Here is a 21964-nt window from a genome sequence, read left to right as displayed (position 1 = left end):
GTAGGGGAACCCAAACCTACCTAGCTGTATCTTAGACAAAAGAGACAATCACTTTGTCATGGTGGAGAACACAGGCCTTGGATCTTTCCTGTTGCTTGGAAAATGTGCCAAAAAGTGCAGCTCAAACGGGTTTTCTATTTGCAATTTAGAGAAGGTCTTCAGGATGTGACTGCAGTTCCTTCAGGTGGGGTGACTGACCTTCCACATCACCATGGACTTATTAGATTATCTTCTGCTGTAACACTTCCTTGCTGGAGCAAGCCACCATGGCCCCCATCATTTTTGTGTCCCTTTCTCTGGTTAGAGCATGGTCTTCTATATAACAGTACATAAGTATTGGTGAACAAGTCATCTACTTTCTGAATCATGCTTCCATGTAAGTATCAATCCTGTGTACACATTACTAAGTGGCAATTTATACTAATGTGCATCTTTCCTAGAGCTGGATTTCAGAACATCTACATAATTATAAGCACAAACCCACTGGCACCACACAATCTTACTGGTCTAGGCACAGTACCAACATGAAGCTGAATGTACCATTAGAAGTCTCTAATTCAGACAATACATAGGAAATAAGCTACTGAGGTGTCAACAATTATAACATTTCCAACAAACACACATCGCAAACAGTTAGCATTTACCTGAGTCACTTGCCTTCCAACAGGCTACACCCTACGTTGGTACCATAGAGCGCTTTTCTTTCTAGTGTCTTTGATACTTTGTTGAACGGGTCTCAAAAGATTCAGATATACTCACATAAAAATATCATCTCCAGATGTTTTCAAACAAGAGAGCACTGATAGGAGAACAACCTAGTAAGAGCTCTGACTATGGTTTTCCTTTCGCTATACTTGGACTTCTTCCTCCCCAAAGCAAAGCTACACTGAGTTACCTATGTATTAAAGGTATGAATCCACAGGCCTCATCTTCAAGTAACTGGTTTGGGAAGATCAAATTCCTGAATTTCATTTTTAATTCTATATGAGTTAACTATTTTCCCACCAGAAACTTTCTGACAATATTTACCTGATTAATACAGGGGATTATCAAAGACATTCCACCCCACCCCCAATGAACAGGGAAACAGGGAAAATAAGGTGGTACTTTAGAGTGGAAGTTTATAAATAGTTCTACTTTCACTGAGTGAATCATAGAGCTGTGTAATTATTTAGGGCTCTATAGTCAGGTTTATGATCCTGCAAACAGGAACTAGAAGCTTCAGAACCAGAGGCTAGTATGTGTAACAGTCAACCCTGGAAATGTAGTCTGGACTGAGGTAGCTCTTTGATCTAAAGCAGGCCTAAAGAGTCCACTAAATATTTAAGGTCTCATATCCTTCTTCCTTACAATCTTAAACTTTTAGAATACTATTATATTACATTGACATGTAGAGCTAGGCAGTTCGGAATATGCCAACATATCAGTAGGTCTTGCTTTAGGTTAAGAGTCAGAGAAGTGTTTGGGTAGAACTAGACTTTGAAATCTGATTTTTTCTTAATGAGACAGCACTAATATGCATCTTCTCCCATCTGAGTGGGTTAAGGTAGTCTAGAAAAAATAGACTACAGCACCTAAAACAATTAAGAGGTAAGTATAGACTTGTGAGGAACACCAGAAGAATCATTTGTCCCTGGAGAAGCAGCAGTCACTGGAGTTAAGTCTTCAGGAACAGAAAGGGAGATGAAGGGTGAGTAAGTGCTTCTCTTGGTAGAGGATAATGTATTAGCAACACGACTTCAGTAGCAACACAGGGAATTAGGGTTAACTCTTTGATAAAGACTTCTGAAGAAAACTATAAAACTTTTACTCTCATTTTATACCCTCAAAACAAAGATAGATCTTATATAGTTCTGGTCAAACCTCTAAGTTCTACCCAGATATAAAAATCCATTGTCAAGTTGTTGCCAAGGTCTCATATGGGTGATAACATTATAAAACTTTCACCATTCATATATTTGAAAAGAACTCTCACCATGTGCAAGAGTTTTGAAAGTTTCTGGACAACAGCTTTAGCCTCAACATTCTAATGAGAATTTTATTCTGAACTCAAAAAAAAACTTATTATCTCACTTTACTCACAGGAGAGAGGCAGACCTAGCATGTTAGAACATGAGGTGAGAACAGATGAAAAGATCTAGCTTATTTATATTCTCAGGCCTGTATTGGGAACTGCAATTTATAGCTAAGAAAAGATTGCTTCCAAGAGTGGGAGTAGGATAAGATGGCTAACGGGGCATGCGGTAAAAGAAGCTCATTGTCAAAAGGCCTTCCTGAACTCATCACTCTTCCCTCTTAGTAGATTTTCTGGTGAGTACCCAGAGGGAGAGTATGGCAGTAGCTTTTCTCTCATGTGGACTTCCCGGTGTTTGGTGAGGAAAGAGATTTTACTGAAATGTTTGCCACACTGGGCACATGTGTAGGGTTTCTCTCCAGTGTGGATTCGCTGGTGTTCTCGAAGTCTTGCACAGTTATAGAAGCTCTTTTCACAGTCCCCACATTTGTAGGGATTCTCTCCAGTATGGACTCTGCGGTGGGCACTGAAGTGAGAACTGTTGGTGAAGCTTTTCCCACACTCTCCACACTGATAGGGCTTCTCACCAGTGTGGGTTCTCTGATGGATGATAAGGCTTGAGCTCTGACTGAAGCATTTTCCACACTCCCCGCATCTATACGGCTTCTCTCCAGTGTGGATTCTCTGGTGGGCTCCAAAATTTGAGGAGTCATTAAAGCTTTTCCCACAATCAGGACATTTGAAAGGCTTTTCCCCTGTGTGGATTCTTTGGTGTCTGATTAGGCTCCTGCTTCTACCAAAGCACTTCCCACAGACACCACACTTGTAAGGGTTCTCTTTCTGGTGGGTCACCCTGCACATAAGACGGGTACTCCTTCCAAAGTTTTCTCCATATTTGAGAAGTCTGTATGGTTTCCTCCCCATGAAAGGCCTCTGATGCACTGTGGCCTTCCCCATATCTCTAGGTTGAGACATCAGTTTTCCCTGTCTAATTCCTTGAAGGTTTTCCCATTGTCTTCCTGAGATGCATTCCCTTTTATAATATTTACTGGGGTTGGTATTCTGTGAAACAAATCTTTTAGACTTTTCTATTAATGCCCCATGGGGCTCTTTGTCCTTAAATATTACCTGTGTTGGGTCCTCCTTAATACTATTTCCAATTTCAAAATCTGGAAAAGGAAAAGACAGTAAAATTTCACAATACTCCAATATTAACAAAGATAATTAATCATGCTTACAATGGTTATATGATCCTCTAATATTTATGGCCACACACTGTGAATTGACATTTGCTACCATGTTGGTCCTCAGAATTTTTTCAAACTGAATTTCTGCCCAACCTATCATTCTCCATCTATACCCTTGTAAACTTAGCAACAACTTGGTTTACCTTCTTGAAGATATAATTCATCCTGCTTTTACTCTTTCACATCTATACTAAAATATTGCACTATACCTCATTTGAATAAACTCTAAAGAACAACCCCAAATTCCTCAAGATACTTTTAAATTCTTCAATAGCTAGCCGGGTTCTAGCCTAGAGTACTATTTTTCCAATATTATCTTGTATCTTGTTTTTCTGGTTACCTCATGGGCCACAATAATAAAAATACTTTTTACTGTTTCCAAAGCTAGATTTTCAATACACCCCACTTACTAGAAGGTAAATCTTGGATTTAGCTTCTTTGTGGTAGAAGCATGGCATAGTGAAGAGCCAGAAGATTGGAATGACATAGTTTGGTTCTAGCAACATCCTTGTCATTTAATTGTGTTTTTGTTATTAAATTTTAATTATGGGAAATTCACATACAGAGTAGAATGAACAGTGAGTATGTATAAAGAACTACCATGAACTATTTTACTTATCTTTATGACTAATCCAGTTTCATCTCTATTCCCATATACTTCCTGCTCTCTACCCTGACTACATTGATGCAAATTCTAAAAGACATATTATTGTCATCCATAAATATTTCACAGGCTGAATATCTTGGGCTAGGTTTGATTTCCAAAACCCTTGTAATTAAGCATGTACTATACCATCTTGTTCCTACTTGTAGGTGTCAGCATGACTCCCCTTCCACACATTCAGTGAAACTGCTAGCTATGGCATGGGTGGGGAAGACAACGGCAGTCAACAGTCATTCTTTAATTTATATAAGAAGGCACAATAATGTTATTTTCAATTAGTACTCCTTTTGAGATTCTATTATTAGATTTAACATTGTTCTGGGATTTAGAGGAAATCAAGCCTATTAGTTGACTCAGACAGTAACTGATAATTTGATTACATTCTGGAGGTCACCTAAAAACAATATTTACAGGGACTATTTTTACAGTTATTAAAAACAAAGTTGGGACTGGAGACATGACTTAAGGACAGTTAGGGACTTGGGTTGCTTTTCCAGAAGACTAGGGTTTACAGCTCACAATTATCTGTAACTCTACTTCCAGGGATCTGACACCCTCTTCTGGCCTCAGTGGACACCAGGCACACACATGGTACTCATACATATGTGAAGGCAAAATACCCCCACACAGAAAAATGAATAAGTAACATTTAAACAAAGAAGTTCTAGCTGGGTGTTGGTGGTGCTTGCCTTTAATCCCAGCACTTGGAAGGCAGAGGCAGGTTTATCTCTCTGTGAGTTTGAGGCCAGCCTGGTCTACAGAGCAAGTGCCAGGATAGGCTCCAAAGCTACACAGAGAAACCCTGTCTCAAAAAAAGGAAAACAAAAAGCCCCCCAAAAGAAAGAAAGAAGTTATATTGGACTCACTCTTTTGTGTTTTGTTTTTTGAGGCAGGGTTTCTCTGTGTATCCCTGGCTGTCCTGGAACACACTCTGTAGATCAGGTTGATCTTGAACTTAAGAGATCTGCCTGCTGCTGCCTCCCTAGTGCTGTGCACCACCATCACCTTGCTGGACTTATTCTTTACGATTTCTCATATAAATATTACCAGACATTGTATGTATGAAGTCCTTGCTCTGCTGTATCTGGACAGTAATTCTTTTTAATGAGCCTGTACAACTAATTCAGGCAAACCAGACACACTGGCTTCAAGAAATCAGCGTGAAATGCCTCACATTCTGACGTATCCTGTGGCTACAGAAAGACAGTGCTCCCATCCTCCAGGAGTTTACTGCTAACTGGGAGGTTGGTTTTATGACATAAAAGTGTTTGGTACCATAAGGCAAAGTGTGGGAGTTGAAAAATTTGGATACACAGATGTGTAGAGCTGAATATGTCGAAGGTGTGGGTGGTTGGGGAGGGATCATGAACCATGGATTAGATATGAGAGAGCTTAAGGAGCCATGTAGAACACAGCAAGTAGTTTTGTTTCAAGGAAGTATAGAGAAAGAAAATACCAGCACAGATGCCTTGAATGCTAGGATGAACCCAGATTAAAGATGGCTTAATCAAAACATGGGTGAGAGGCTAGGAAGGATGGAGCATGCCTGCAATCCCAGAACTCAAGAAGTGGAGGAAAGAGGATATGAATTCCAGACCAGCCTGGGTTACAGTTGGGACCTTTCTCTCTCTCGGGACCCTCCACTCTTAAAAAGTATGGTTGAGAAAATCTGGTTTTGAGACTTTTATAATCTAGGCAAGAAATAGAGAAAGACAAAACTGCAATAATGGCTATTTACGGCAATGAAAGCAGGGGCAGGCAGTCTACTTAGCAAGCCATGCCATCTGCGGGGATGTAAATGCTCAGTGAACAGCCGTTAAAATGATCTTTAAAGGACACCTGTGGGGTTTTAGTTACATTTAATGCTTGAGCTGGCAGTTAGATGCTAGTGAGGACAGCCAGTGAGCAAGAGAAGCGGGCTGCTGAGCTCAGGACCAGGGCAAAGTCTCTTATCTTTTATCCCTGCCTATCCCTTTCCTCATACACACCACACAACAGTGAGATGCTTCTGATTTGAGCTTACTGACCTTCTTCCTCCAAGTTTTTTTTTTTTTAAAGGTAGAATCTCATATTCCACTCTATAGCATTTCCAGAAACAAAACACTGTCCACCAAGACAAGGCTAAAGTCCCAAAGTCTGAGCCAACAGAATGTGAGCAGCTTAGCTCCTCCTTGTAAGGGAAGTACCACAAGAATAGGACCCATTGTACTCAGTTCTAATTCCCTGTTCTCTAACAGCCAATACTATTCAAATATCTCTGAGTGAATAAATATGCATGAGCTATATGCCACATGGACTGAATTTTCAGGGAGTCACATTTTCTCCTCACTTCGACCAAAAGCTCCACTGACCCTTACCAGCTGGGCTTTGTGGTAGACCTGTAGGTTCTTGGAATTCTGGCTCTTCTATAATTTCCTCATCACTCATTCTCTCAGTACCAGAGTCTTCTAACACTGCTTCCTGTGAGGTCTCCTCAGGTTCCCAAATTGTAGGCTCTTGGGTTTCAACCACAATATGTCCTCTTTCTTGCCTTGAGAATGATGGAATTTCTTCTGAGGTGTTGGTGGAAAGGGCAGATGTACGGCAGTTAATGAGGGCATCCATCTCCTTGTAAAATGCACAGGACTCCAGTACATGGCCGTTCTTCACTTTTCGGTAACTCTTCTGAAGGCTTTTGAACTTGGTTCGGCATTGCTCTGGTGTCCGGAGAAAGCCACACTCTCTGAGTTGTTCAGCCACGACTCCATACAATTTGCTTTTCCGATGACAGGCTTGAAGTGCTTCATAAAACCGAGTCTCACGAAGGATATCAAGAAAGGTCTTGGTTTCTTCATAGCCCCAATGCACACCTGCCGTTCAAGGATAAAGCTTAATTATATAAGGAGCCAGGGGCTTCTCTATTACACATTCTATAAAATGTAATGGTATAAAAGTCCTATTCAGGGAGAAATACTGTGAAACACCATCTTTTGGACATGATAGATTAGTATACTCATGAATTCACAGAAGGTATGGCTACTTGAAGACCTACACAGCCAGACAAAATTCTGTGTGCTTGTGTGCAGCACTTCACTGCTTCTGGAGGAAGGAGAATTATTCTTTTCTGAGAGTGTTCCCACTGGCAGGTTACCCTTGGGGATGGCCCCACATCCATGCACACATGGGCAACATGATGATAGATAGATAGATAGATAGATAGATAGATAGATAGGATAAGAAAGACATGAAGTTGGGATGGGGACTTAGGGTGAGTTGGAAGGAAATGGAGTGTGGATACGACATGATCAAATTTCATTGTATAATGTATGAACTTCTCAAGGACAAAGAAAATTATAATTAAAGTTCTAATCATGGCAGCAACAGGAAATATGGAATATCCAGAAACAAGCTTTGTAAAAATCAGTGAAGTCTGTTAAAAAATTTGTAATTCTTTATTCAATGACATTAAAATAACTAGAAAAAGTGAGATGCTGTGTTTCTGGATACAAAGACTCTAGCTGCACAGTCATAAATTTTCAAATGAATAGGAAAAATTCCAAAAGAACCAGAGTCTACTTGGAAGATTAAGTGTAGTCTCCCACACTGCCATTGCTATGGAGACTAACTGAAGGACTTAGCCACCTAGAAGTGTCTTTTTCAAGTAGGTCAGAACAATGGATTAAACCCCAAAAGAACAGCCTGAAATCTGTTACTTCTTTTACTAGTGTTCCTTGAGAATAAAAGCTATGTCCAAGTAGTTCTGAGTCTGAAAACTCATCCAGTCTTCTAACTTCAGAGACAGTATAAACTCTATGTCAGACAGCAGAATACAACTTTTCTCAGTAGTTTGTTAAACATTTATTTGTTTTGGAAAAAGTAGTATCTAGCCTCAATTTTACTGGATACTTCTAGTCCCATCATTTGACTCCTACACTTGAGATCATACCCAAGAGCCTTACCCTCATGTTTTCTGATTTTCAGATTGGTAAATACCTGTATATGCATGACAATACTCCCATTTGTCAGCAGATCTGCTTGTTTTAGGCACTTCCCCTCATGAACACACCTGATTTATTTTTCCATTCTATCGATGGATTTATCATTTTTATTACAATGGATTAGGAAAGACATCGGTAATAACAGGGTTACATTTTAGCCTTTTAAGAGTACTATCACCTGTTATGTCCTGCTGAACACCAGAATGACACTGTGATTTCTTAGTCATATATTCCACAGGAGAAAATTGAAGCCCAGTATTGTTACATGATACACTACTGTCAAATAGTTACTAACTGGTTGCTTAATTGTGTGTGTCTTGGTCCCTAAATATGCAACAGATTTGCATGGTGTATCTTTTTTTTTTTTTTTTAAACAAGATCTTGCTCTATAGCTCAAGCTGCTGCTCTCAAACTTACAATCTTCCTGTCAGGTCCTGAGTGCTAGGATTACAGGTTTGCGGCATCAGGCCTAGGCTCCTTTTAATTTAATGCCTGTCTTCTATATAGGTTGCATTTATTATAAGTGTGTAGTTTTTTATTTTAGTGTGTTAATCTTGGTTTAGTAAATTTGTAATTAGTGATATATTTAGATTTATTTCTACAAGAATGAGAATGGCTCCCATAGGCTTCCACAGTGAATGCCTGGATCCCAGTTGGAGGAATTAAGCGGGAAGTTAGTATCAGGAGCAGGGTACTACTGATATGATAGTTCTGACCATGCTGGCTTTTTGAAGAAATGTGGAAGGCTTTGGACTAGGGAAGTGGTTGATGCTGCTGTACGTGGGGTTTAATGGGCCATCCTTGTAGGAACATGGAAGGCAGTAGTGTGTTGAGAGCTATGTATATCATGAAGGCTTGGCTCAAGAGGTTTCAGAGGGGAACAATTACTAGCTAGAGACCATTGGGCTAGAAACAATTCTTAAGATATTTTGGCAAAGAATGTGGCTGCTGTTTGCTCTTGTCCTGAGAATCTGCATAAGGATAACTGAAAAGTTTTGGACTATTCACTGGCAGAGGAGACTTTAGGACAGTCTAATACTTAATGTATTATGTGGTTATTAGTGATGACTCTTATGCAGGTCTATGATGAAAAAGAGCAAGTGGGGCAAAAAGAAATACAAATTGTACAATTTGAGAAGAGAAGAGCAACAGGAAATTTAATTCTGGAGCCAAGTCTTGTGTTCAAAGAGATGAGAACTTTAAGGACAGGTCTGGTGTGAAATGTAATAAAAAACAGTGTCCTCAGGACGACACCCCATTCAGTTATGTTCCCAATTTGTAAAAAGGAAATGCCAAGGAATTTTCTTCTCCTAAAACAAAGGAAAGCTTATTCAACAAATAAAAGCAACAAATCAAACCTTATGCAAATATAATTTAAGGAGAGGGCCAGACTCCATCTCAAGCTTGCAGCAGTACTTACTTGGCAACTTCAGCCACATGATTCTGGCTTTACAGTCATAAAGGATACAGTAGTAAAGGGGCTGTGGAATCTCCATCCCCAGTTAAGGAAAGCCATTAGGAATAGGTATGTGACAGGGAGTCCTTGTATGGAGGTTCAGAAAAGTCACTGTGTGAAGCTGTGAATGTGAAGCCTGGATTGTGTTGGAGACCCCAGGATGCTGGAGGTACCAAAGCCATGGGTTGTTTTCAGGGAGAGCTTCATACAGGGAGTGAAACCAGCTCAAAAGAGAGAGTGTGTTACAGTTAGCAAAGCTGGAAGGGAAAAGCCATCAAAGGCTTTTGACATTGGACACATAACTATAAGACTGGGAGTTTGCCTTGCTGGGTTCTGATCTTGCTTTGATCCAGTATTTCCTCACTATGCCTCCATTTCTCCTTATAAGAATGGTAATATGTATTCTGTGGTATTCTATGTTGGAAGTATGTAATGTGTTTTTTTATTTTACAGGTGGTTACAATTAAGAGACTGCCTTGACTCTCAGAAGAGACTCTGGACTTTTAAACACTCTTGAGACCGAAAGATTATAAGGACTTTTGAAGTTGGTCTAAATGCATTTTATTATATGGCAACAAACCTATGGGGGCTTGGGAGTGGGATAAGGTAGTTTGAATGAGAATGGTCCCCATAGGCTCATATATTTGAATGCATGGTCCCTGGCTAGTAGAACTGTTTGGCAAGGGTTAGAAGGTATGGCAGTGTTAGAGAAGGCATGTCATTGGGGAAGGCTTTGAGATTCTAGAAGCCCACACCTTTCCCATTTAGTGTGAGGACTTTCTCTCTGCCTTCTGCTTGCTGATAAAGATGTAAGATCTCAGCTACTGCTCCGGCACCATGACTGCTTGACTGCTGCCATGCTCCCTGTCATGATGGTCATGGACTCTAATAGACTGAAACTGTGAATCCCAACAAACTCTTTTGTAAGTTGTCTTGGTCATGGTATCTCTTCATAGTAACAGAAAAGTAACCAAGGCATCTTATTTCTGTATTTATTTATTTAGAGAAGGGGTTTGGCTATATGGTCCAGGCTGACCTCAAACTCTTGATGTTTCTGCTTCCCAAGTTCTGGGATTGCAGCTGTGTGCCACCAGGCCCGGCTTACTATTGCTTTTATGTGACTCAATGTTTTGTGTTCTGTTTACTCTCCTTTCTTGCCTTTTAAGTTAGGCAGAACAAGTTTAGATCTCATTTTATCAACTTTTTTCCACTGTTATTGCTATACTGTATGGACTAATAAGGCATCCTTCATTTATTACAATCTAATATAACTGATTATACTAATCTTCAAATAATATTAGCCACTTAGAACTCCTTAGCTCCATTTACCTTTCTTCCATAGGAAGGGCTATAATAAATAGGATTTATTATATGTATATACATGATAGGCTGCATTTGTGTGCCTAGTGCCTAGAGGCCAGAAAAGGGTGTTGGTTCACTGGAACTGGAGTTACAGATGGTTATGAGCTGCCACGTGGATGCTGGGGACTGAACGTGGATCCTTTTCAAGAGCAGTCTGTACTCTTATCCACTGAGTCATCTGTCTACTCTGACCACCAAATATTTAAAAACCATGCTTAGCTCTAGCTTTAATAAGAGCCTGCAGCCTCCCCAGAGCTGTTAATCAGGCTGTGCCTGGGGCAGCAACAAACACCCAAGTGCCCTTTTAGTTGCAGAGTAACATCACAGTGAAAGCAGCATGGAGTGTGACAAATCTCCCCAGGACTAGTCTAATCTACTACTTTCTTCACAGGAACAAACTTCTATCTTCACACCAAGAAAAAAATCACAATTCTTACCACTTAGGTTTTGAAACAAAACAGGGGCAGCACGCACTTCAGACTTTCGTATAAACTCAATGCCCATTTCATCGCCATCCGAGTCTTCAGCACCTTCATCCTCCTCTTCCGTCAAACTGACCTGTTCTTTAGCACTAACACCAATTCTCTTTAGTCTGGGGAGAGAGATCACAGACTTTGGCTTATCAGTAGATGAAGTATGGGCTGTAGGGTTTAACAAGGCATCCATGTCCTCAAAGAAGGCACAGGGTTCTAGCATGTGGCCATTTCTTACTTTTCGATAACTTTTCTGAAGACTTTTGAACTTGGTCCGGCACTGCTCTGGTGTTCGGAGGAAGCCACATTCTCGCAACCATTCAGCCACAGCACCATATACCTGGCTATTTCGGGGACAAGCCTGAAGTGTTTCATAAAAGCGAGATTCCTTGAGAATTGCAAGAAAAGTCTTGGTTTCTTCATAGCTCCAGTGCACACCTGCAATTTTTTCATCTTCTAAACCCCATTGTTGCTGCTCTCTCCACACTTTCCCTGAATTTCTTGCTGGGGTTTGAACAGCACACACTGATTTCTCTTTGATGCAGTTGCTTCGCAGGACACTATTCCTCTTATTTGAGGAATGTAGACCTACAGTCCACGGTTCCTTTCTTTGCTCCAACTGGGCTGTCTTGTTAGATGTAGACACAGTGCTTCCTACAGTAAGAGAAACATATTTCACAGTAGGCACAGATGTCATTACTACAGACCCCATCTCCTGTTGAAATATGCTCTCCTGGACTACTTGTTTATACCACACCCTTCCCCAGCCAGGACCATGAACACTGTAGTTCTTTACATGACATCTTTGGCACAGAAATCTAGAAATGATATTTTACTCTCAGGTATATACTGCTTCCATCTAGCCAATTCTTTCAGGAATGTCCTTAAGGAATTAGTTTTGACTTTCTTTCTTCCTTTCTTCCTTTCTTTCTTTCTTTCTTCCTTCCTTCCTTCCTTCCTTCCTTCCTTCCTTCCTTCCTTCCTTCCTTTCTTTCTTTCTTTTGGTTTTTTGAGACAGGGTTTCTCTGTGGCTTTGGAGGCTGTCCAGGAACTAGCTCTTGTAGACCAGGCTGGTCTTGAATTCACAGAGATACACCTGCCTCTGCCTCCTGAGTGCTGGGATTAAAGGTGTGTGCCACCAATGCCCAGCTTGACTCTTTCTTTTGGATGATACTGTATCAAACTGTAGACTGATGGCTTCAAATTCACAACAATCCTTCTGCTTAGGATTCCCAAGGACTAGGATGTACCACAGCTAGCTAGCTTAGCATTTGTTTCCTTTATTTATATATGTTCTCAACATTCTTTCTTGTCTCAACATACATACACATGCACGCACGCACGCACGCGCGTACACACACACACACACACACACACACACACACACACACACACACACACGCTTGCACACATGCAAGCAAACAACTGGGGCTATTAGAGAACTAAAGAATTTTTATTAAGCTAATCAGTCTGGTATTGTCATAAAACAGAGAAAGTAAACTAGAATGATTAACTTGAAATATATTAAATACCTACACGTGAGGCTGGGGAGGATGTTCAGTTGCTAAAGTGTTTGCTATGAAAGCATAAGGACCTGAGTTTGAGCTTCAACATCCATGAGAAGGGCAGGCTTGGTGACATGTGGTTGTAATCCAAGCAGAAGGATCTCCAGGATATAAACTCCCAGCTACTGCTCCAGCATCACAGACACCAACCCAGAGAGTTAGAGTCCATGGCTATCATGGCATGGAGCACAGCAGCAGGCAAATGAGAGACCATGCCCCCAAAAATATGGTGGAGGAGGACACCAGTCATTGACCACTGGCCTTTATATACACACAACCCTCCCCACCCATATACATATATAAGACCTGAACACAGGGCCTGGAACCATAAAATTCCTAGAAGAAAGCATAGGGGAAAAAGGTAATTGACCCCTATCTCGGAATTTTTGTTTTTTATGCAACGAAAGCAGAATAAAAGTTCCAGCACAGCAAGGAAAATAATCAACAAAGTAAAGAAATAGCCAGCAGTACAGGGGAAAATACTTACAACCATATATATTGTAAGAGGCTAAAATCTAAAATGTACAAGGAGTCATACAATTCATAGAAAAACACCTGATAAAAAATGGGCAAAGAATCTGATGTGCAAATGACTGACATGTTCATGTAAAGGCACTCAACATCCCTAACAGGGAAAAGCAAATCAAAATCATAATGGGTTATTACTTCACATCTGTTAGAATGGTTAGCATCAAGAATGTAAAAGATAGTAAGTGCTGGTGGGGATGTATAGAAAGTGAACCCTATGCATTTCTGGTGGGAATGTAAACTCATCCAGCCATTGTGAAAACCAGTATGGATGTGACTTGAAAAATGAACTTGAAAAGTTAGCTGGAACAACTATCATGTGTCCCATCTCTCCCACTTCTAGATATATTTGTAAAGGAAACCAAATTACGGTTGAGGCACCAGCACTCTGACATTCACTGGAACATAATTTACAAAACCTAAGGTATAGAAAAAATCCAAAATATTTATCAATGGATGAATAAAGAATATTTGAAAATGGCTGCTCTTCCAGAGGACTTGGGCTTGATTCCTAACACATGCATGGTGGCTCACAACTGTCTATAATTACAGTTCCAGGGTATCTGATACCTTCTTCTGGCCTCCCTGGGCACTAGGCATACATGTAAGCAAAATACTCACACACATGAAATAAAAATGAAAAGAAAGGATATGTGAAAATCTATAAAATGTAGCACAGAAAAGAAAACTATAGAAAGAATGAAAACCTTTTTATATCTAAAATTTTTTAGATATCTTGGACTCAGCGTGTATTATATCAAATGAAATCAGCCAGATAGTGAAAGACAAACATTATTATACTATCTCAACTTTTAAGTGAAATCTTAAAAAAACTTCAATATATAGATGAACAGAACAGTGGTTTCCAGTGTTTGAGGTGGCCAATATGAACAAATATAAAAAACATATTGTAGCTATAAGCAGGATACACTGTGGGGATCTAATGATGCCTATAGCTTAGAATAATGTACTTCATACCTATCACTGGCTGACAGTAGATTTTAAGTATCCTTCTTGCTAATTATGTGAGGTGATGGATGTATTAATTGTGGTCACTACTGTACTATGTGTATAAAATAATAAAATTTCACATTTTAATTACATAAAATTTTATTTGCCAATTATATAATAATAAGTTGGAAAAAATCTGGCAGAAAAACAAATATTCAAATAAAAACTTTGGTGAAGACATACTAAATAAACAATGTGAAATTGTTTTTGCTTAAAGAGATTAAGAGTAGGGTATATTAACCTTGTAATTTAGCATCCTGGTGTGACACATATGAAATAGCTTTCCCTCCAAAGGAACCACAATCTACTTTCTTTTCCATGAAGTGGAAAAATGATCAGTGAGTTCACTTTTTTTTTTTTGAGACAGGGATTCTCTGGGTAGCCCTCCCTAACCATCCTGGAACCCACTCTGTAGACAGGCTGACCTCAAACTCATAGAGATCCATCTTCCTCTGCCTCCTTAGTGCTGGGATTAAAGGTGTGCTCTATCAGAAATATTGAGTTGGGGGAAGAATAGAGGAGAGAGGGCAGGATGAGAGATACCATATCAGAGGGAGCCACTATAGGTCCGAGAAGAGATCTGGAACCAGGGATGGAGACCTACAAGGATGACACGATCTGACAATTCAGGCAATGGTGGAGAGGATAACCTAAAAGCCTTTCCCCTAAAATGAGATTGATGACTTCTCTTTATGCCATCCTAGAGCCCCCATCCAGTGGCTGATGGAAGCAGAGACAGACATCCACAGATATACACTGAGCTGAAATCGGGAATTTAGTTGAAGAGAGGGAGGAATGAAGAGCGAAGGGGTCTGTACCAGGTTGGAGAAACCCACAGGAACAGTTGGCCTGAACAAGGGAGAGCACATCGACCCCAGATGCTGTCGGGGAGGCCAGTACAAGACTGATCCAGACCCCTGAACATGTAAAGAGGCCTCTGCACTCTAGGGAGTCTCTGGTAGTGGATTAGTATTTTTCCCTGGTGCAAGAAGGGACTTTGAGAACCCATCCCACGTGAAGGGTTACACTCTGGCCCTGGACACATGGGGAAGGGCCCAGGACCAGCACAGGAACGTTATAAGTATTACTATATTTTTTTCTGGAAAGAGTACATAAGTAAGTAAAGGGAACACACAAATAATTACATTACACAATCCATGGAGATCCTTTAGGCTAGTGTTTCTCAACCTTTCTAATGCTGTGACCCTTTAATACAGTTCTTCATGCGGTGGCTACTCCCAACCATAAAATTATTTTGGTTGCTATTTCATAACTGTAATTTTGCTACTGTTATGAATTGTAATGTATATACTGTCTGGAGAAAGAAGTTTGCCAAAGGAGTCTTGACCCACAGGTTGAGAATCACTGCTTTAATCACTAACATTTACAACTATTTATCACCAGTAGGAATTAAAATATAAGAAATCTGCCTGTCTTTTATTTGTAAAGGAAAGAATACTTACCCAGGGAAACCATGTTCTCTGCACTCTCTTTCCTGATTCCATGGTAGAGATCTCTGTGAGTAGGAATCTGATGCACACCCTTTTTGTAGGAAAAGCTTCTCACTGTGTGAACATCTTTCACTGGTTCCTGTAACAACACTAATGCCAGTGACTACCAAGACCACTTAAAAGGTCTTCAAAGGATGAACAGCCATGAGTGAAGCAGAGAAGGGCCCTAAAGAAGAACTGAGTCAAGGAAACATGAATGTATCCAGTGTCAAGTTAAATGGGAGATACAGCAAAGAATTAGGATGAGATAAGGTAAGAGAACTGATCCAGCAAGGAGTTCCACTACTGAGAAGACTGAGTCTAACTTCTTCTGGAAAAGAAATTGAGGGGAAATTTCTTTGGAAGAAGTGTAAACAAGTAAAAGCATGGGAAATAACTGTGTCTGAATTCCCTAGAAGGAAGGCCAGGGAGAACAATTACAATTAACCTGGGAGTAAATTACCTGGGTTGTGACCTCCTGATCTACAGTGTCCCACTCATCACTAGTGACAGGAACCCAGAGAGAAGAGTGAGCTAGAAAAAGAGAAGAAACAATTATGGTATGTAGTACTCTGAACTTTAATCCTTTAATTCATGCTGCCTCTACTTTTTAAGAAATGGGAGCATATTGAAATGTACAGATAGGAATGGATGATTTTTTTCAATGAGTTCAGAGCAATGCCCAAATCTACCTTATTTTAATGCTGGGCTCACAACTCAAGTGCTTCAGGAACAAGCAGGTAAAGTGCATGAAGAGAGGGCTGGGACTGGGAACTGGAGATGGTGGGTTCCACTGAAAGGCACACCTATGCTTGGCTTTAGCTATTGCTTCAGTGTGAGACTTATCATTTCTGACATTACCAAGAGAAGCCAGATGTGCTGGCTATTTTTTTTTAAATCTAAACTTGACATAAGCTAGAGTCATTTGGGAAGAGGAAACCTGTATTGAGAAAATGCACCCCCTCCACTGCTAGACTGGCCTGTGGACAAGCCTGTGGGGGTATTTTCTTGATTAATGACTGATCTGGAGGGTCCAGCCCATTGTGGATAGTGTTACATCTGGGCAGGTGGGCATAGATGGTATAAGAAAGCAGGCCTAGCAAGCCATGATGAGCTAGCCAGTAAGCAGCATCCTCCATGGCCTCTGCATCAGCTCCTGCCTCCTGGTACCTGTCCTGTTTGAGTTCCTGTTCTGACTTCCTTTGATGTGTAAGTGTAAGTGAAATAAACCCTTTCCTCTCTGAGTTGCTTCTGGTCATAGTGTTTTATCACAGCAACAGAAACCCTAAATAAGAAATAACCTGACTAAGGCCACAAAAATAAAATATGGGGAGAGCTGGGTTATGAACTCAGGTCTGCTTGCTTCTTCTAGCCCAAGATCACAGTGTGGGGGCAGACAAGAAATTAATTAAGTCTTTAGACAGGATCCTTCCACACCTCTCTGCTGGTCTGGGACGAAGTCACACTTTAGGAGATGGAAAGGTAACTGGACTGGAAGAGACAGACAGCCCCCCCCTTTTTTTCCTGAGACAGGGTTTCTCTGTATTGCTTTGGAGGTTGTCCTGGAACTCGCTCTATAGACCAGGCTGGCCTGGAACTCACAGAAACCTGACTGCCTCTGCCTCCCCAGTGCTGGGATTAAAGGCGTGTGCCACCAACGCCTGGCTAGCTTTTTCCCTTCTATCTGATTTGTGTTCATATAGAGGACAGCTAGATCCTGCCCTTGTTTGGACACCAGCTAACTGCTCATGTCCCTTGTTTGAGAAGTCTCACCTTTTATGCTTCTCAGGTACCATTCTGGGATGCCTTATCTTGTGAGTCAAGTTTTGGAATTAAAAATACCTTGTTTCCATTTCTCAACAGTTTTTCAAGCTGTTTGTTGTCAGTGGAGAGCAAATACACACATTGCATGACTAAAGGCACAAACTGAATGTTGAACAGAGATATTAAAATAGCTGACCAAGATTCACAGCTGTCCTGGACAATCTAAGTTTCCCCAATTTCCATCTTTATGATCCTATTTTATTTTGGTAGCACATATCCCTGACTCTTGAAGCAGATGAAAATTTTCTTCCCAAGTATTCAATTTATTTTTCAAATGGGTACCAAAGGGACCTACACTGAGCAAGCCACAGTGTAAACCTACACAGTCTCTGATCTGGGTGCACCTTGAGTCCTTCTTACCATTCTTAGGTAATGGCCTGTGCTCTCGTTTTTGGTTCAGTTGTTCCTGGTATCCTGAGAGGAGGCTTACAGCTTCTTCCTGAGAAACAACCCTGTGCTGGGTCTCCAGTTGCTCTGGCTCAAAGTCAGCTACTTCCCACACAGTTCCAGATGGGGCTTGCTTCTCTGAATGTAGGGGACTACTGACCTGCAAAATAAAGTCAACATCATAGAGGGAACTGGAGAAAAGAACTGCTACTCAGGGTGAAATGCTCCCCACAAGGGCATTAAAGGACAAAAGAACTGAGAAGGAATGAAGTCTCTATGGACTGAAATTGGCTCACAGTAGTTTGGGAATAAGGGAACAGAACACTCTTTATCTGTATTTTTTTAACGGGGGGCGGTCATTACTACAAAAGACCTTGTTATCTATCAGGTGCACAGAGAACTAATCAGAACACTAGTTAACTGAAAACTTGTAAAATCAACTCCCAAACACATCCTGTGCAAGATGAAACTACAAACCTGGCAATCACTGCAGGATTTCATGAGGCTAACAAAAGGGTGTTGAAATAACTGTAACAGCATCCAAGGACACCAAAAAATGACGATCTGGCAGTTAAGCTGGATGAGTGCCCAGGACCATGGTACCAAGAGTACTTCACAAGACAATGAATGGAATAGTAAAGGATTAGAGAGGATTCTCTCCCTCCCGCCAAAGACAAACCCTTTGAGGCATTAACTATTTAATATTGTCTATATGGTTTTGGTAGAAACATACCAAGGATTAGAACAAATGGCATAATTTTAGTTTAATTTGCAAGATAATAGTTCAACCAAAATTCTCCCCTCCGTTTACTATGAAATAAAATGTGCTTTTAGGGGGATTCAACTTATGCATTTTTTAGTCCCATTTATTTCTATAATGAGCTCTTGTTTTCTTCCAGCAGTGTAGCCCTGCCTACCTGCTTTCCCCATCCCCTTCATTCAAAATTCTCTCTCACCTGTTTTCTCAATCTTCTGGTCTCTTTCTCCAAATGAACTACCAGGGCCACCGCCTCCTCTCCACTTTCTGGACACTGCTTCTGTGCCCAAGCCTGAATCTTCTCCGGCAGAATGGTGAGAAACTGTTCAATTACCAGCTGCTCGAGGATCTGCTCCTTGGAACGCATTTCTGGCTTCAACCACCGGCAGCAGAGTTCCCAGAGTTGACTGAAAGCTTCATGGGGTCCCGTCACATCCTCATAACAGAACTGTCTGAAGCATTTACGAAAGGACTCACATTCAGTGCTGCCTGACTGGTCCAGAATGGGCTCCGATGTCCACTCTGAGTCCTTTTCCACTTTCATTATGAGGCACTCCTCAACTTCCACGTCCACCTGAGGGTCCAGGACTGTTGCCATGACCCAACCAGGGCCAAAAGGTCTAGCTCCAAGTAAGGGCCCAGAGACGCTTCCGAGGGCCCCCTAGGTAAATGCCTTTGGAAATATGGGACTGGAGGGAGATAAAAGACAGTATATCAGCTGGAACAAGGGCCTCCAGGCTGATTAATCAAATTTTTATTAGGATCTTGAAAAGGTGAATGGGCACCCACCCCCAAAAGTCTGCAAACCTGCTCTCTTCTCCAGTCAAGATGTGCCCCCTCCCATGAGGATCTCTAGGGGGCAAGGTCGGAAAGAGAACCACCCGCTGGGCTAGCACGGGTCACAGGGGACCGAGGACGGGATGGGCGGAGGTGCCGACCGGGAGGGGGTGTGTCCGCGAGGCTCCGGGAGGCGCGGCCGGCCCAGGGGTCTTGGTCGGGGTCCAGGCCGCTGCAGGTGTCCAGCCGGGGCAGGAGTGCAGGAATGTCCGAGGCCAGGGCCGGGCTCTTCCTGGCTCCCAGCAGCGCTCGCAGCACTCCGGACTGCACCGCACGAGGCTGCCCCAGGCCAGGGCAGGATTGGGGGTGGGGAGAAGAAGCAGCAGCTGGATGAGGCGAGGCCTCGCGGGGCTAAGAGCTGGCACGCAGCCTCGTCAGCTCGCCCAGCGGAGAGCGCGGGGGGCGCTGGGAGCCGCGGGGCCACGCATGCGCCGCTCACGACTGGGGCACGGGGAAGGGGGTGTGTGAGGCTTCCTCGCAGGCAAGGGGGAGGCTGCGTGGAGGAGTCTCGCGAGAGCGCGCAGCACGGTGACTCGCTGCCGAGAGACTTTAGGAATGAGGGTGTGAGGGATGGTCTCGGGGCGGAGGACACGTTGAGGTCGGACCCCATTCATCCAGAGACCGTTAAGTACGGCAATGAGCACCCTGCCTTTTAGGCCCTGGAGTGTGTGTGTGTGTGTGGCGAGGTGGGGGGGGAGGTGTGTGTGTGTGTGTGTGTGTGTGTGTGTGTGTGTGTGTGTGTGGTGTGTGTGTGTGTGTGTGTGTGTGTGTGTGTGTCCTTTGTTAGGTGGAAGGATTACAGGCAGGGTTTGGCATGCATGGCATGCTTGCAGTCTGGGATCCTTAGTTGGAGCCTGCTCTCCTGAGAAAGGACGTATTCCAGGCTCTGCTCAAATGTATGGTCCTTTTGGGCAATCTCTTAATTGTGCAAGGCTCTGGGAAGGTCTGAGTGGCCAAGCATGATTAAAAGGGCACCTGGGACCCTTTTAATAGTAGAACCAGGCCTAGATTTCTCTACTGCTGCAGAACGTCATAGCTAGATGTCCCAGACCCTGCTGATTCATGAATATCTGTCCTGTATTCATGGAGTGCCTACTTTGTGAGAGTATTCTAGGCTTTTGACATTCATTAGTGGGCAAAGCAAAACTTCTCAGAGTAGGTAGCTTGTTAGGAAACAGGTCAATGACTTAGTTTTTGGGGTTTTTTTTCCCCATAATTTGCCTAATTCTGGCATCCCAGAGGCATAAAGCACCATATGTGTACAAGGCATAACTTGAAGGAAGGTTAGAGATAATCTGTGGGTGCATGTAGTATCTGCCTTGGGGATAGATTAGAGCCAGTACACAGCTTGTTTTAACTGCATTTAAATCAGGACCATGTTTGAGTTTTCAATCTGCTGGGCGTGGAAAGCATCAACAAGTCACAGATAATGTTCTGTGGAAGAAGAGAAACACATTGGAGATTTGGTCTAGATAAGAGGTCTGGGTAAATGTCTTAGAAGAAGCATTACTAGGAATGAGACCCAAAGGACAGAGTAAATAAATACGGATGGAGCAAGCCTCAACAATCCAATAAAGAGGATGGGGTGCCTCCATTTTAGAGTTCAGGGCACTGAGACCTCAGTAGGGTAACGCAAGTGCTAAAGGTGATGGGGAGTCACAGGGAAACCCGGGTTCAGATTCAGACAACAAAAGGGTCTTTTATGTTCATGGCCCATTTGTTGGTCTTAAGCCAGGTGTGTATCTGAGCATCTCAAGGTCACAAACTTGAAGGAGATTGTAACTTGGAGTGAGTGAAGTAGAATGTAAGACAAGAGGGAGCTGGGTGTGGTGGTACATGCTCGTATTCTCAGAACTTAGGAAGTGGTGGAGGCAGCAGGATCAAGAGTCCATGAAGCCAGGCTGGGATACATGACATCCTTACAAATTGGTTGTGTGGTATTAAGGAATGGTAAGGACTGAATAGGAGTAGCCCTCTTAGGAGTAGCTATTAGATTAACCTTTTGCTGCTTGGCTGTAAAATGGGTCAAGACTTGCCAGATCAGGTTAATTAAAAGAAGTTGGCTAGCAGTGGGATAAACACCCTTTCAAATGACTGGGCGACACATTCATTGTTCCCACTAGGATGCTAGCTTAATGAAATACGAAATGGGATGTAAAATATTTTATTTAGAAATAGTCTCGCTATGAAGTCCAGCTGTACTTGACTTGTATTTTTATGTCTACTGAGTGCTGGGGTTACAGGCACACATCACCATGCCTGCTTGGAAGTGTGTCTCCCCTCTGCCTCTGGATTTGTGTAGGAGCTTGTCAAAGGAGGTACATGGAAACATTTCATTTGTTTTTGGTTAAGACTTTTCTTTCCTAAGGTCT

General features: G+C 42.0%; 1 protein-coding gene across 1 annotated transcript; it reads right to left on the bottom strand.

The window, feature by feature from the left end:
* Nucleotides 1-2260: 2260 nt before the first annotated feature.
* Nucleotides 2261-19353, bottom strand: LOC113831970 (zinc finger protein with KRAB and SCAN domains 2-like). Its single transcript, XM_035441637.1, has 7 exons — nucleotides 18955-19353; nucleotides 17972-18158; nucleotides 16251-16321; nucleotides 15757-15887; nucleotides 11158-11843; nucleotides 6283-6774; nucleotides 2261-3183 (listed from the first exon to the last, which is right to left on the bottom strand). Exons 1-7 carry the CDS (start codon nucleotides 19351-19353, stop codon nucleotides 2261-2263), a joined length of 2889 nt encoding a protein of 962 aa, XP_035297528.1.
* Between the last annotated feature and the right edge of the window lie 2611 nt (nucleotides 19354-21964).

Source organism: Cricetulus griseus, chromosome 3, assembly GCF_003668045.3.
Source record: "Cricetulus griseus strain 17A/GY chromosome 3, alternate assembly CriGri-PICRH-1.0, whole genome shotgun sequence".
NCBI classification, from domain to species: Eukaryota; Metazoa; Chordata; class Mammalia; order Rodentia; family Cricetidae; genus Cricetulus; species Cricetulus griseus.
Note: the sequence above shows the minus strand (reverse complement) of the source record. Positions and strands in the feature narration are given on the sequence as shown.

What these genes read in the sequence shown, in the direction of transcription:
- LOC113831970 (XM_035441637.1), bottom strand. Translation starts at nt 19,353, where the DNA reads ATGGCAACAGTCCTGGACCCTCAGGTGGACGTGGAAGTTGAGGAGTGC. An exon ending in CCAGAAGATTGAGAAAACAG is followed by an intron (nt 18,159 to 18,954) that starts GTGAGAGAGAAT and finishes TTTATTTTGCAG; the next exon opens with GTCAGTAGTCCCCTACATTC. An exon ending in CAGGCCATTACCTAAGAATG is followed by an intron (nt 16,322 to 17,971) that starts GTAAGAAGGACT and finishes CTCTTTTTCTAG; the next exon opens with CTCACTCTTCTCTCTGGGTT.